General features: G+C 35.4%; 1 protein-coding gene across 1 annotated transcript in view; it reads left to right on the top strand.

Annotated features, from left to right (window-relative positions):
- Nucleotides 1–1,172: 1,172 nt before the first annotated feature.
- Nucleotides 1,173–16,043, top strand: part of LOC139117987 (macrophage mannose receptor 1-like) — a 28,422-nt gene continuing 13,551 nt past the window's right edge. Inside the window, exons 1-6 of the mRNA XM_070681250.1 lie at nt 1,173–1,280; nt 5,424–5,506; nt 8,363–8,505; nt 10,628–10,674; nt 12,760–12,915; nt 15,335–15,555. Coding sequence (XP_070537351.1) covers nt 1,241–1,280; nt 5,424–5,506; nt 8,363–8,505; nt 10,628–10,674; nt 12,760–12,915; nt 15,335–15,555 — 690 coding nt within the window. The 5' untranslated portion in view covers nt 1,173–1,240. The remainder of the gene's footprint in view (nt 1,281–5,423; nt 5,507–8,362; nt 8,506–10,627; nt 10,675–12,759; nt 12,916–15,334; nt 15,556–16,043) is intronic.

The following is a 16,043-nucleotide window of genomic DNA, read 5'->3' as shown; positions in this document are numbered from 1 at the left end:
TACAAATCGGGAGAGAATATAGTTATTTTTTATAATTAATAGTGTACTTTACAAAGAAAAGCTGAACATAGTTGCCGATGAACTGTTTCATGTAAAGTGATAACAGGATATAAAGGCATACTCCCCATATCAAACTTCTCCGTACTGTGAATTCAACTCCATTGTTTTCTATTGGAGAGTTTGACCTGAACATAGAGGGAAATGGGTCATCTGGAAATGACCCGCATTCAGCTTAAACATTCAACAACATCGATATCCATGACTTGAATTCCTTTGTAAAAAAGCTGAGTAAAATAAAAATTAATAATAATACACGTTATATAATTATACAGGTAGTCTTTATAAGGTTAATTATAATTTCTCTTGAATTTAAGAAACCCGGAAGTTTTTGCATCTATTTTACGGGATTTGAAAACAGTACGAAACTTACGTAACTTGAAGCGGCAAGTACGCCGCTTGCTTCTTTACAATGCTGCTTGCTTCGTGTACAAAGATGGCCTTGCACTTAATCTGAAAACAGAAACACGTCAACACGCTCACACCCTTGGTAAAAGCGGTGAGATTTCTAAGCGTATCTTTTTTTCTATAAAAACACTGCAATGGTCGACATGACATAAAAAGTATTTTCTGTAAACGACCAAATCGCCAGCTGTCGGTCAGTTGCTAGTTTTAAATGTTATGTTAATCGAAGCCATATTGTTATAAGTGACTACATTATTAAAATGTGATGGCAGTTTGAACTGATATTGCTCATGACAACATATGAGTAAATTGATACTCTTACAGTTTCATCTCAGATTGATTCGTACTTGGCAACGAATTTTAACTGTTACGTTTTATTTCACGGATGATTTCAGCAAATTCGATGAATTTCTGGGCGATGTTGATCATATCAAGACGTGGCCATATTGATGAATTCAACTGTCAAGTTTTATACAAGAAGACAGCTATGGCTGTAGCGTCTCCTAGTTTAGACACTGGTGTTCGACCCTGGTAACAATTATCCCGTCGACCGTAACCGCGACACGTCCTTTTATCGTCTCTGTCATAACGCGTGTCAGTTTCACAAAAAGTGCGAGTTCAGAGGCCGTGCATTTCCGTCATTAAAAGTCGATATGAAACTATGGGTGGAGGCAGGAAGTGGTATCATTGAAACTTGAAATAGATCTGGCAATTAAAATCATCTGAATTTTCATGACGAATCGTGTTTCTTTCCACTCTCTCTCTCAAGTGGTCAACGATGGAAACCGCCGCGAAGACCATCACGGTTCTTTTGACTGGTAAGTGTATTGCAAATGATTACTTTTAACCATTAGTCGGAGTTCCCATCACGCCAAATTACAAAATACTGATGTTAAAATACGTTAAGAGGAATTCGACATCAAATATTTAACATGTTTAAGTAAAGTGCATATTCAGAAAACCATACACTTTTGGTGTAAGCGCCTCTTGTAAGTAATGATGCAGCTGACAGCGGTGTCACCACATCAAACGGGCAGTCGAGATTGACGAAAATAGGGAGCGTTCACTTATTACGGCCAGAAATATACAGGGGTCATCTGAGATTGATAAAGAAAATGTAGAGGGGATGGGTCATGCATTTTTCGCGCAAAAGGTCACTAAAAGGTCATGTTTCAGTGAACAAAAAGATCCGAGGAATAAAGGCAACCCTGAACAAGTTCAATTCTTTGACGTCAGTACAACGTGGGTCGAATACAATTACATTTATTTCCATTTATTACTTTATCGACATGGTAAATTGATAGAGGTTTATCTAATAATCTTGCCAGCAGAGATGAAAAGACGTGTTTCTGGAACGCTTTTGCTGAAAGACTCGTCTTTAGGCTGCGTTCACAAATGACGATGGGGGTGGGGTGGGGGGGGGGGGCTGGAGGAGTTTCGATTGAAATCTTATTTTTTTTCAGATCCCCCCTAAGTACCCCAAAAAAATTTCAAATGCCCCCCCTCTATATGGTCACAATTTTTCAAGTCCCCCCCAACTATCACAGGCCCGCATATTTGTAAATGATGTGAGCGCAGAAACAAATAAACATATTGCGCCGTTCCGCTCACAGGTGTTCAACACTACCTGTATTAGCACTTTCTATAGTCATATTTCCAAGGCAAGTTCTTTAAATGCATCAGTGAATTTTTTAGATTTATTGGTCTAAAAGCCAACGTGAGTTAATCCAACTCTGGCCAGGTCAATTGCTCCTGCTGAGGAGCACACAAAATGACAATCATGAGAGAGTAGGCAAATTGTGAATTCTGGCTAATTGCCATATTGCCCAGTGACTTACCAAATTTTTTTTCAAAACTACATCTATATGAATTAGATGCTACTCTAAATTGACAATACTGGAAGGTTAAAATATTCCATCAAATAAATGTTTTAATCTCTGAAATTTTGGGTGTAATAATTTCAAATTTGGTTGAAAAATAAATAATTCCATTTATACAAATATTTTTTCTTTCAGTCTTTACTGTTCAAAGTTTTACATCTGTATCATTTTATAACAAGAATATGAAAATTTAGAAAACCAAGCATGGTGACCCTATCTTTTTTCTGTAATATTTGATTATTCTCATATGCTAGAATTCAAAAATTTCTATGTGTTCTTGCATGTGTTGCTCTCTGGCCTGATCTTGTGTACAATTATGTTTCACTGTCATGAGCATCATTCGACCCAAATTCTTCTTCAACTACAACAGAGTCAGAGCTATCTCTATAACTGATCAGGTATGCAGTGACAGTGACACTGCAGGAGCAGAGCTTTAATGGTAGTGACACTACCCGTAAGCAGTAGCTGTATTAACTTTGATAATTTTAGCGATATTTTTGTTCAGTTTTACAACTGCGTTCTAGTTCTACTCCCTACAGCCTGTTGAAATGTCTAGTATTCAGCTTGCTATCACAGCCTATGTATGTGTACCATGCATTTGTATCACTGACAACTGACTGTCAGTCTGGACTCCAATTAAATTATCACCAAATACATATTTATATTTATATATACAGGCTTTGTCAACAAACTAATTAACATTATATGTTTGAGCATGCTGTAGGGAGATAGCAAGAAGTTGTTATATTGCATAGAAATATTGCAGAAACCATTAACAGTAGCAGCTTCTGCCCTGTTAGCTCAAGTTTGTTTTTTTACGACAAATCACACATTTAGATTTTTTCGAGATAAAAGTCATGAAATGTGACAAAATGGTTCTAAATTTTGTTAAATTATTACTAAAATTAAAAAATCTTGATGACATTAAAAATGGTATTCATTTTTCATTGAATTACCTACAAAAACTTGGAATTGGCAAATGTAAAACACAAAAGGGAACAAAAAATTTTCAAGTCCCCTCTATAGGTAGAGCAAAATTTAAAGTCCCCCCTACTACCCCAAAAATTTTCGAATCCCCCCTGAATTCCTCCAGCCCCCCTTACCGTTTTTTGTGAACGCAGCCTTAAATAGGTTTTTTAAAAAGTCAATTTTGTCCCTGTTAACGGCTGAATTTATTGATGTTTAACTGTTATCAAAGCAAGGGAGGTTCAAAACTAACCCGGAAAATAAACAGGGCAGTTGGAAAGAAAATGTATCTTATAAAATTTTCAGTCCTCTTTGTATCTGCTTAGCCCCAGGCCTTGATAATTTGGTCTATGTCACGTGACCCATTTGCCAGGTTCATGACCTCTTGCATGACCCCCACACTTCTGGCAGCGTTGGCTGTCTGATGATAATTTAAAATGCACTACATGAAAATGAATCGATGTGACCATGCAAAATATACGCCTCGGGGACATATATTCGGGCCCTCAAATTTTATCATTACTTTTCTGGTCTACAACTTGTGGGGGCTCATTTTAAAGCTCTTTATGTAAGGAAAAAATTACGTTGTCTTCCTAGTACTATATTTACACGACGATACCTTGCTTTATTCTTGATTAGGTAAGAGAACTATTGCCGGTGACAGTGGAAGAATTCGAATTTCTAAGATGATGGGCAAATTTACAATTTTTGGTTGAGGTCCACGATGAAAGTGCTTGCTCATGTCTGCCCGTAGCAACTGAACGCTCCCATAAACTGCAGGACAACCAATCTATGATATTCTAAAGCTATCGATTTGGAGAAATGTTTTAAATCTGAAGATTTCGATGAAAAAATATTAGAAGAGAGAATATCTGTCGTCATAACACAGTGGAAGGTGTCGAATTCTTGTCTAGTACACTTCCTGCAGAGACACTTGAGAAAGTGTTGTCCTTGTGCAACACCATATCATCAGAGATTGTAGAAAATGAGACGACAAAACTGTTCTGAGTTCCACTTGCCGTTGCTTGTAATTAAATCTGTGCAAACGCTAGTGAACTGGGGCATTCAAAATTGCTTTCGAGAAACATGTTAGGGAGAATATGTAATACAATGGCTTTTTCATTAAGGAATTTCTGTCTCCTTGACTTGTTCATAACAATAACGTGTATGAAAGTTTCCCTTCCCTCTTGTAAAAATGGAATGGTCCAACTCGAGTGTCCAATGCCCCTTTCCTCCTACGTCAATTCGTAATCTGTCGTAGGCTTGTTACTGGACAGACGTATATATATATATATATATATATATATATATATATACATATATACATACATATATATATATATATATATATATATATATATATATATATATATATATATATATATATTATATATGAAAATAAAAACAGTGAGTAAATTATCACAATTTCAAAACGTTATACTGCTCGGCGAAAAACACTGGTGTACAATGACGTCAAACAAAACAGATTCAATGAAATTATAGATAAGAAAACGGTATCTATCCGACAGATCGCGGCCTGTGCGCACGTTCGTGTAGAGGTAAAAAGTTCCGGTAGAGCATGATAATAGGGATTGTTATCTGTCCTGTTCTTTATCACACTTTCGGTGATCCGGGCTGGTTCTATTTTAAATATAATATAATATAATATAATATAATATAATATAATATAATATAATATAATATAATATAATATAATATAATATAATATAATATAATATAATATAATATAATATAATATAATATAATATAATATAATATAATATAATATAATATAATATAATATAATATAATATAATATAATATAATATAAAAAAATGTAATATAATATCATACCATATCATATCATACCATATCATATCATACATATCATATCATATCATATAACGTAATATATGTGTACATAAGATATATAAATATACTATTACACTACACACATACACACGTCAGTGAATATAATTACACGAACGCTCACAAAAGCGACAATATAGAATGAAAAATCCCCTCTATGATATAACATCACCACCACTTCCTCAATCGCCCAGCTCAGGAGCCTCTAGTCCACTAAAACACCTTTCACAATTTTGTTGACTACAGTATGCATGCTAATTGGTCAAATCTCTGGAGGGTCTACAGATTGTGCCACTGGATGGACTAAATCTCAAGATAGCTGTTTCAAGGTCAGTAAATGAATCGTCAATGGAGCATGTAAATTAAAGAGTATCCAGATCTTTGTCAAGACAAAAAGATATATTTTTGTTGATTGTTATATAGTATTGCTTATATTAGTGTTTATGGCAAAGGTAAGTTTTTTACATTTCTTCAACCCAACTACTACCAAAGTTATCATGTTAGGGAATTCCATGTAAAAGTGTGAAGAGAAGAAAGCGCTGATGACCGGAAAAGTACAGACATCTGACCAGGAAAAGTCTCAGATGATTGAATTGTGTTAAAATTAACGTAGAATGCGCCTCGGGGATATTTGGACTCTCAAACCTTTCCAATTCTTTCCTGATCTAATATGTGTGGTTGTTTATTTTACAGCTCTTGGTGTAAACAAAATTTTACCGTCTTAGTTTTTCGAAAATCCAAAATTGTATTTCTTTCCATTGAGTTAACACAGGGATGACAGCCATTTTGAATTTCGAATATTGGTAAATCTTAAATAATTTGTTTCTCCAGCACCAAAATTTGCGCAGTGTCCCCGGGTTTTACTCTTAATTTTAAAAGAGAATTGTTGAAAGGTTCTTTGAGGAAAATTTAAGCAAGAGTTTGGCCTTTCATTCGAGACGCATACTACCTTAAATGAGCCTGCAGGGTTAATACTGTTGACGTTGGGTATTTTGAACACAAACTTTAGGATTATCCAACATTGGTATATAACCCCAAGAAGTTTTACTCTTTTCATTTTGTACGAGGTTGAAATAGCTATATATTTTGTTCGCAGCGGCGACACAATTTTGTCTATAAGTATAGGAAGGATATTTTCTATGGTAGTTTTCAACAAATTTTTAACCAGTCAGATAGAAAGGAATTTTTAAATACGTGACGGGTACTGAGGTGACCAGAGAGTGGTACATCTTTGTAGCCTATAGTTTTCCTAACCAGTTCAAATCCGCTGAGCTTCACTAGTGTACTCAGATGACAACGATCACGTCATATTTTTGGTTAACTCCCAGACCTTTGTGCAGATATGTATTCTGTCAACTAACCATATACAGTGTTTGCTGAGCGGTCTACTATCGGAAACAAACTTCTAGGACCGGGAATTTATAGGCAGCATATGATAACAGACTGACTGTCACTGCAGTGTAAAACTACATGAATTCACGTGAAAACATAACGTGCGACTTAAAAGAACACACTGCGCCGCGGCGATTCATCTGTGTCACAGGTCAACCAGTCTGATTTAAGTTGATTACACTGTTAGACTGGAACATGCTACAGGTGAATGGCAAGGGTCAGGTAAGGATTTACATCAGGTGCAGCCAACGGAGCTATTCATCGAAAAAGCTGTTCCAGGAGCAATTTTTGAGGGCAGGGGAAATTCTAATTTTGCTCGGGCAGGGGACATGTTTTTAAGTGGCAGGGGAGCAAATTTTAGTTTTTTTGTAGGGCAGGGCAGATATCGGTTGATTGTCCTGGGGACAGGGCTTGGCGAAAAACGAGGAGAGGGAAAGCTACTTTTAAAACGGGGACAGGGGAAGTTGAGCCATGGTGTTTCCGGGGATTGGGACACAGGGCAAGTACTTATAACTTTTTATGTCTGCAGGGGAAATGGAATGACAAAATTTTGAGGGGAATTTTTTCCAGGGCAGGGGAAATCGGCAAGTTTTTTTTCGCCACAGGGCAGGGGAGCTTCAAAAATTCACAGTGGGGAGGGGAAACAGGCAAAAATAAGTGGGGGATTGGGTAAAAATGAAGTTTGAGTGTGGGAGGGTAAGTCGAAAAATGTTCAGTGGGAGGGCAAATTATGAACAGCTAATCAATTACCCTATGGCTTAAAATTAGTCAATTCACATTACTTGTCATGCACGATATATCTTATCATAGTAGGGACCCCTTTAAAAGTGCATTGTTCGTTGGCTGCACCTGTTACATGTGACAGGAAAGTGTATGATGCCTCTGTTGGAGCTAATATCAGCCGTGGCAATGGCTACGCCACTTTCACTTCCTGACTATACATCAGTGTGAACTCTGAACTTGCAGGATTGATGGCTGAGGGTTATGACCGGTTTTCGGAGACTTGGTCAGCATAGCTATCACAGAAGAAGTGGACATCTAGAATTAGACAGCTCCATATCCATATTTAATTTTCCTCATTCTGATTTTCAGTATGTTCAGTGTCTAGTTTCCTAGAGGACCTCGAGCTTGTTCAAAGCGAAATAAGAATAAAATGAAGACTGAGGAAATAATGGGCTTGGTTTTGTGAAAAGCAACATGAAATTTAGCCACATCTTGATCGTTAGTTGTCAAATATGACAAAGGTTAAAAAAACAAAATGGTCTTTTGTTTTCGTCTTTATCTAGCAGTAGTACATGAGTGCGAGAAATTTAATTTCGAAATTTCACCCAAAATAATTGTTTTTTCATTATACATGAGAGTATGGAGCGAGCAATTTCTTTCCAAGACAAAAGCCGGTTGTGCATTCACATATGTTGGCAATTGATGTAAACGTACTTGACTAGAGTAGGGTGATTTGAATAATTGCATAATGTGTACCACCAATATGATTCCGATTTTATCAATGATAACAGTGACCTAAATAGGGATAAAAAAGCTTCTGCTCTATCGTTTAATGACCAGGAGATTATCAGTAATTGAAATCTAGCATTTCAATAACTATTCTCCGCCCTATTGAGTGTGATATCTGAACGATTTGCATACTGAGTGAAAAGTTGGCGGCTCCTATATGTTCTCTTTAATTTTCAGGGGTTGAATGCCCATATTTTTCATCCCCCCCCCATTTCTTCTCAGGCCCTACCGTTAATTGTGCTAGTTTTCTAACTTTGCTTGATGCTTCTACTAATTTGCAGATATTTCAAGTGGATTCAATTCAAAAGCAAACCTTAAATTGGAATGCTGCAGCCGATTATTGTCGTGAGAGGAATGCTACTCTAGCCAGTTTCAGCAACCAAGAGCAAGAAAATTTTGTCGTCAGTGCCATTGGGATTCGTGGGTGAGTGTTGTATCCTAGCTTTGCTGAGTATTGTCAAGACTCCAGAACATACACTGACGAAAAATGTTAAACATGCCGCCAGTTTTCGCCATTAGAATCTCAGGGCATTAAACAGCGAGAAGAAGGGGACATGTTACAATCGCGGAGACTCATCCCTGGTGATAAATAATTTTCTGTTCTAAGTTCTTTCTGCTGTGATACAAAATATTTTCTCCGTTAACAACTTTCAACAACTATGCAGTGATCTTTTTCAATTATGTTGATAGATTCCACTGTGCATACGTGATTTCAAAATATTGTTCTGGGTTTGAGGCAGTTGATACCATTCATATCTCCATCTTCGTACGGTTATATTTGAAAATTGTGATGCGGTACATATTGCTCACTTTTGTCCTAAATATTAACCTTTTGACTGTTCTTCAAGTTCTTTATAGTTTTATTCCTCACCTTCCAATCACATCCAGTAGATTTTAACTCCGTGTTCCCGGGGTCGTCAAACATGCTAGAAGCAGAAGTATTTGTGTTTAAATGCACCTAGTATAGCATGTGCATCTCAGATTTATGTGCTCGGCATATCTTCATATAATTCTAGGCTAACAGAGCGTAAGGTTTAGTTTTTTTGGACAATGAGTAATAGGAGACAGATATGTTTTGCCAAATATTGGGATGACCTAGGATAATCTCTTACCTATTATCACGTACCTCAGCAAGAGCTGATGCAACTAGTACAACAGAAGTATTTTGTGGCATAAGCCACATTATCGGGGCGTTCAAGTTACTTTTCACCTCATTAGTTATGTAAACATGTGTTCCTACCCCAAACGATAAAGGTAAAGTATCGGTTTTTGTTAAATTAAAAGTAATACGAAATTTTGTGATCACCTTTCACCTACTTACACGTATCTCGGCAACAGACACAGCCCCAGTAAATTGTAGCATAAAAGCACAATAAGGATTTTGATTCAGCCACGTTTCGAACCTTACCAATTATGTGCATATTTAAGAAAAGCTCCTCGATGGGGCAAGAGATTTGATTTGTGACGGATATTGACCAATATTGGACCAAAAATTGTTCATATTTCAGGATGACATTTGATGACCTTTGACCATCATCATTCATGTATCTCTGCAACTACAACGGTGATGTCTAGTGGCATTAGCATCGTCATTAAGACATTCAATTAAACAAAAGTTTTAGCCCATTAATTTCAAACATCGGTAAGTATAGGCTAACCAATAGGCCTAGACATTTGGCTTCTGTTTGATATTGTACCCTCATGTGACCAAATTCCTTCTAGTTTTGGGATTACCTTTAATGACCTTTGACCTACTATAGTTTATCTCACGTACATACAAATGGTAAAACTCTGGTATTTAGTTGCTTAAGCCACACTATGAAGGTATTGTATTGAATTTCACCCCATTAATTTGCCTATATGTAATCATGAGCTAACAAAAAGATTAGAGCTTTGATTTTTGTTGGATATTGCTCGGTATTTCAAGTTTTTTGGATGAACTTGGATGACCTTTGACAAGTCATCTTACCAACTTCAACTTTAATTTCTGGTAGCATGAACAAAGTCACGAAGGCATTCACCTCAATCACTTCAACTAGTCAATTTTGCATACATCCAAGCCTCGCCAATAGGGGTAATTTTTTTTGGATATGAACCAGAAAGGGAAAAAATATTTTCCCGAATTTTTGGTGACGTTTTAATCTGATGGCCTTTAAACACATTTCACTAATCTCAGCTATTGCGACAAGTACAACTCTGGTGTTTGGTGGCAACGGTAATATTAGAGAAACATTCACTTAAACTACTTTTTCAATTTGACTAGTTATGTGAGTATGTAATCCTACTACTAGGTGAACCAACATGTCTAGAGTTTTTGCTTTTGTGAAAGTCTTGCAATTTCATGGAATTGCCGTGGATAACATCTTCCTATTTTTACTTGTATCAGTACTGCAACTCATTGATTATATACATATTTTTTCTACGCTAACTATTGAATTCCAATTCACATTTGGTTGATAACAAAAGATAGCTATACGCACAGTGCATGAAAGATATTTTACATAGACCTTACTTCAGGACAATTTCTATCCACATTTCTTCTGTAGGCATAGAGAAACCTGGATTGGGTTAAATGACATCTCTAAAGAAGGAGGTAAGATATTTTGTCATTAAAATTATAAGTATAACGTGATGGGTGCACTCAACCGGTCATATTTATTTTTAATGATCATCTCTGACGTTTTTCCCTAAAACCCAACATTTCTGCAGTGACGAATTGCCTTCATCGGTACTGAAATTAACATATAGAAATGGAAACGAAAAGAAACAAAAATTGGACCTTTGAAAAAACATTCCCGATAAAGTCGCAAAGTTACACAACAGAAAAATAGTAGCAAGGAAAACAAAACTTATTAAAACTAATTAAATAAAGGGTTAGACCATGGCTAGAAAATGACACAAAAGTTCAATGCATTCACCGTGCATGTAAAAAGACGAGAAACAAATACGTTTTAGTAGTGACGCAGTTTGTGTGGTGTTGACTCTGTGTTGTGATTGCAGAGTGAAAAGGTCTCTAACGTGAGTATGGAAAACCGAAATTAGCTATGAGAAAGAAAGTGTTGGAGGAGTTGAAACTCAAAAGCTGAGAAATGAAAGGGAAGGGAGCTTATTGCCTTCTTTATGATTGATTTATTCTTTAAGGTAATAGTATCCTGAACTTTGTGCTGACAAAAATCATTCTACAAAGTCTGGATCAGTTAACAGAGTTATGTTCGATTGTCGTACATGGTACAGCTTAAGCAAAGTCGACAGTAATGGAGATTGTGACTCCAACTAATTGACTGAAAAATATGTTTCGGCTAACACAAGGTGGCCCGGAGATATGATATGCAAGGCAACCTGTAGGTTTACTGAAAATAGAAGTGGCGATTGTGTTATTTTGTACTGTCATGACTGAGTCCGAAATGGATTATCTTGAAAATATTTTGCTTTCAATTTATCTCTTTTCTATGTTTTACTCTTTTAGTTTCTCACAAGGTTTATTTTTCCACCAAATTCGCCATATTATGTAGTAAATTTACTTTCAAAAATTACATTTTATTATATCCTAGTTTTAATCCCGAGGAATAGAAGGAAATTTGTGCATTGCCGAAAAGTCGGTATTTTAACAGAGATTGAGTGCACACGTCATTACTTACTCTGTCAAGACTTTCATGCACTCTAGTGACTTCAGTGGCAGTAGTTTGACTTGTTCTACTTTTGGAACGCAAAAGTACGTTAGAGTTTTTCTTTCATATTTGCAAGGAGAATGTCTAAAAGGTCATATGTATGCAGTCACCGTAATTTGATTCGTCGACATCTGATTCTGGTAAGAAATTAAGTAGGTTAACTTTCTAAGCCTGCCTTACAAGTATTTATTTCGTAACTATTAAATCTACAGAGGTTTGATCCTAGCATTAGAAATTGGCTCATCATTGCCTTCCGACAACGTGTTGATCATGTTTGGTGATATATGCTGCACATTCCCCGTAATATTTATCAATAATTATTATGACTTATGAAATGGAACGTATTGATGGTCAGTCTAAAAGTATCGTTGAAACAAAAGATTTAATGTGCTTCACATACATTCTATTTGTTGTTAGTGATTTAAGTAGATTTTATATCATATGGTGCTTGATTTTTAGTATTTAAAGAAATCTATTCATACATGTTCACAATTCAACAGTCTCCTTTGTGCATGGAAATTCTATATTTCACTAAGTTTTAAGAGTGTTCATCTATCATTATATTCTAAGGTAAATATAATTTTATAGGCATAATTATTTGGTTTGACCTTTTACATGTAATGCTATTTTCCAAGTTGGACAACAAAATTTAATCGACTTATTTTATCCAAACAACAGGTTTAAAAATTTTTGTCATGAACAATTTTCATCTGGAAGATTTGCATAACTGTATGTCGAAGTGTAACTGTATGTTTGTCATGACATCAGTCTTTTTATCGTACAGTTAGGTTAATTTTATTGCCAACAAACATCACAAAGTTTATGAATACACTGCTTGTATATTTTTTTCAGTATGATTGAACATATTAAGATAACTCTTGACAGTCAAATGCCGCATCACGTTCGCACGTCCTCAAGAGGTTCTTGTGAACACATTCTTCATATCTTAACATGTCAATATTCAGCTAAAACAAACAGATATGAACTTGAAATTTTATCTATTGTTTTAGATTTTAATTGGAATGACGGTTCTTCCGTGACGTATTTCAACTGGGCATATAGCGCGAACACCGAAGCGAACGACTGTGCTGTCTTGGCCTATCGATATTGGTACATGAAACCCTGCCGGAACGTCCTAAGGGCATGGATGTGCGAAATACCAACAGGTAATGGTCGCACATAAAGCCGTTTATTTTGGGTGTGCCATTCACCACATGCAAAATTTACAAAATGGCGAACCTATCAATATAATGTGTCTTCATGTTGAAGTGATCTTCAAGCAGAAGCTTAATGTTACTTTCAATAAACATCATTATCTGTGTTACGTTTCGCATTTAAAAGAATGTAGTTCACTTATAAATATTTTTATTGGACTTTAAACGATCGATGTAAAGGTAGAAATGTGTCTTTTTCCTACGTCTGAATAGTTATCATTAATCAAGTTAACAAGTATTTCTTCAATATTACCTGATTAAATGAATAGGGAGCGTTCGGTCGTTATTGCCGGCAAATTCTTCTTGCGCCTTCTATCAAAATAATAGGCACACGCTACCCACTCAAAAATATTTGATGATCCTCCAGCACTCCTTTCCTAATGGAAATTTTAATATTTTGATAACATGTCACTTGTTTATTATCGTTCTTCTTTATGTAAAAGTTACCTGTACAGTAACTCTAAATTTGGCAATTTCTCCAGTATTTTTGTTCTATGTATCAACTGAATTCTTGGTCTACGTCATATAGCATCTTGAAATACCTCGTATTTTGTTCATCGATGCAACTGTTCAGTGTGTTATGTGCATTTTAATTGCCTGGAGCTGAATTTGATTATCAACGCTAACATTGAAGGACACAGATATCCAGAAATATCAACAAGCTCTGTAGCAAGTATTTCAACACGTTGTCGGAAGCACACCTAGAAATTGCTGCTGAAAGAGGTAACTCAAATTTGAAAAAAAACGATCGCCAAAAGTTACATTTACTTTAGCCTTAATTAATACCAAGTCGCAATTAACATTGTTTTGGTGCAGAATCACAGTCTTTCTATATATTTGTATAAAATCAATTTAATCTAGCATTAAATTGCTAACAATATAATGGGGACACACACACACACACACATACACACACACAAACACACACACACACACATATATATATATATATTTATATATATATATGTATATATATGTATATATAACTGACAAGAACACACACACACACACACACACACACACACACACACACACACACACACATATATATATATATATATATATATATATATATATATATATATATATATATATATAATTGACAAGAATATCATAATTGAGTTATGCATAGTGTTGACCAATTTATCTGAAAGTCTATGTTGCTTAGCTCATTGGCTCCCAAACTGCATATCATGAGACTGTTGATATTGAAACTTTAAATAATATATTTTAGTTATAATGTTTTTGATTGAATAGGTCTTACTTAAGACACATCCTCTATGAAGCAAATAATTTCAGTTAAGTATCAAATATTTTGCACAATATTGGCTCATTTATAAAGTGTAGGCTAAGCCATGTCTCATAATTAAACTCTTTCTAAATTGTAATTTGAAGGCTGTTGATATTGGACCTTGCAATAAATATATTGCAATAAATGTATTATCCTTAATAGATTTTACTTTGATACAAATCCAAAACAGAGTAAAATTATCTGAGTCAACTATCACATCATTTGTGTCATATGGGTCCAAATGAATCTTGTATTGGCTAACCCATGTATCTAGGTAAACACTTCCCGAAGGTTTATTAGAAGGCTATTGATATTCAAACTTCTAGTAAATTTAGTGTTTTAAATGTATGTAGTCCTAAATAGATTATACTTTGTATAGATCTACCATTGAGTTTAAATAATTTGTGTCAACTACCATAGGTTTTGTGAATTATGAGCCACAATGTATGAGATGTCGGCCAAGCCATATCTCATAGGCAAACACTTCCGAAATGTTTATAAGAAAACTGTTGATGTTGAACTTCATGTAAATTTATTGAGAAAATGTATTACCCCATATAGATCATAGTTTGATAATAATCCAGAATTGAGTAAAAACAATTTGTGTCAAATATCATATGTTGTAGATGGTCCCAATGAATAAGGAGTATAGCTCATAGCTTTTACATATAGTTTGCCTAATTTCGACCTTAGCGAGCCAAGAACTTGCCATTCACACTCTGCTGGCACAATCTGTTGTAAGACAAGCCAATACAGACCTGTTAAAACGAGACGTGTGTAAGACAGAAAATATATGTACCTGTATTCAGAATATAGCGTACTGACTTCACACAATTGATGCTTTTTATTTCCTGATATATTTTGCTACTATGGAACAATGGTTTTTAACAGCTCAATATTGTTTTAAAAATCAAGTGACCCTCCCTCTGTGCTGTTTGATTAAAACATAACCCCTATTGCAGTTTTACAATTTCAGATGACCCCCCTAGAATTTCAAGCTCATCCCTGGCCATCATAATTGAAAACTTCTTTAAATATGTCGATAAATCATACTTTTCTTCTCTTCTTTTGAACTTGCAGGTGTAACACCAATAACAGTGCCGCCACCACCTCCTCCAGATTACTGTTACGAAAATGACACCTCATGGCTGAACTATGGAGACAACACGTGCTATTTTTTCAGCACAGCTTTGTCGGTAGGAACTGAGACATGGGCTGAATCTAGGAAATATTGTCGTTCTGTCGGTGGTGAATTATTGTCATTACATGACGCAAACGAGACTTCTTGGATAATATCTAGGGTAAGTCTTATATTTGTATTTCTTATCGGTCCTGATACAAAAGCATGATTTAGAAGTCATTCGGCAAAGTTGACCATCATCCGATGTGTCTTCAGGATCTAAAATGACGCCTCATCATTTGCAGATTAAAATAATATGTATACCTTAGATGGACTCTACCTTGCATCATTTAAACTTATATCATCACATGACTAATATCAACATTTCCAGACATGTTCCCTGTTAGTTATTCCCGTTATCTCTCGACCAACAAATTCTTGTCTTAACTCTCTTTCTTGTACACTAGTTTATAGGGAGGACGTTACCCAGAACGATAAATATCTCATGAATATTAATTTATTGAGACTCATTTGCCTTGTACTGCAAGATTTCCAAAAAATAACTCGGAATGGGAACACAAATTGTTCGTTACAATAAATCGATACAAATATAAAAATCAAGTAGATAGGTACTTCGTGTAGTTGCCCCGTACTTTGTGTAACGTTCAG

Source organism: Ptychodera flava, chromosome 18 (assembly GCF_041260155.1).
Source record: "Ptychodera flava strain L36383 chromosome 18, AS_Pfla_20210202, whole genome shotgun sequence".
Taxonomy (NCBI): domain Eukaryota; kingdom Metazoa; phylum Hemichordata; class Enteropneusta; family Ptychoderidae; genus Ptychodera; species Ptychodera flava.
This window is presented reverse-complemented; position numbering and strand designations above follow the sequence as displayed.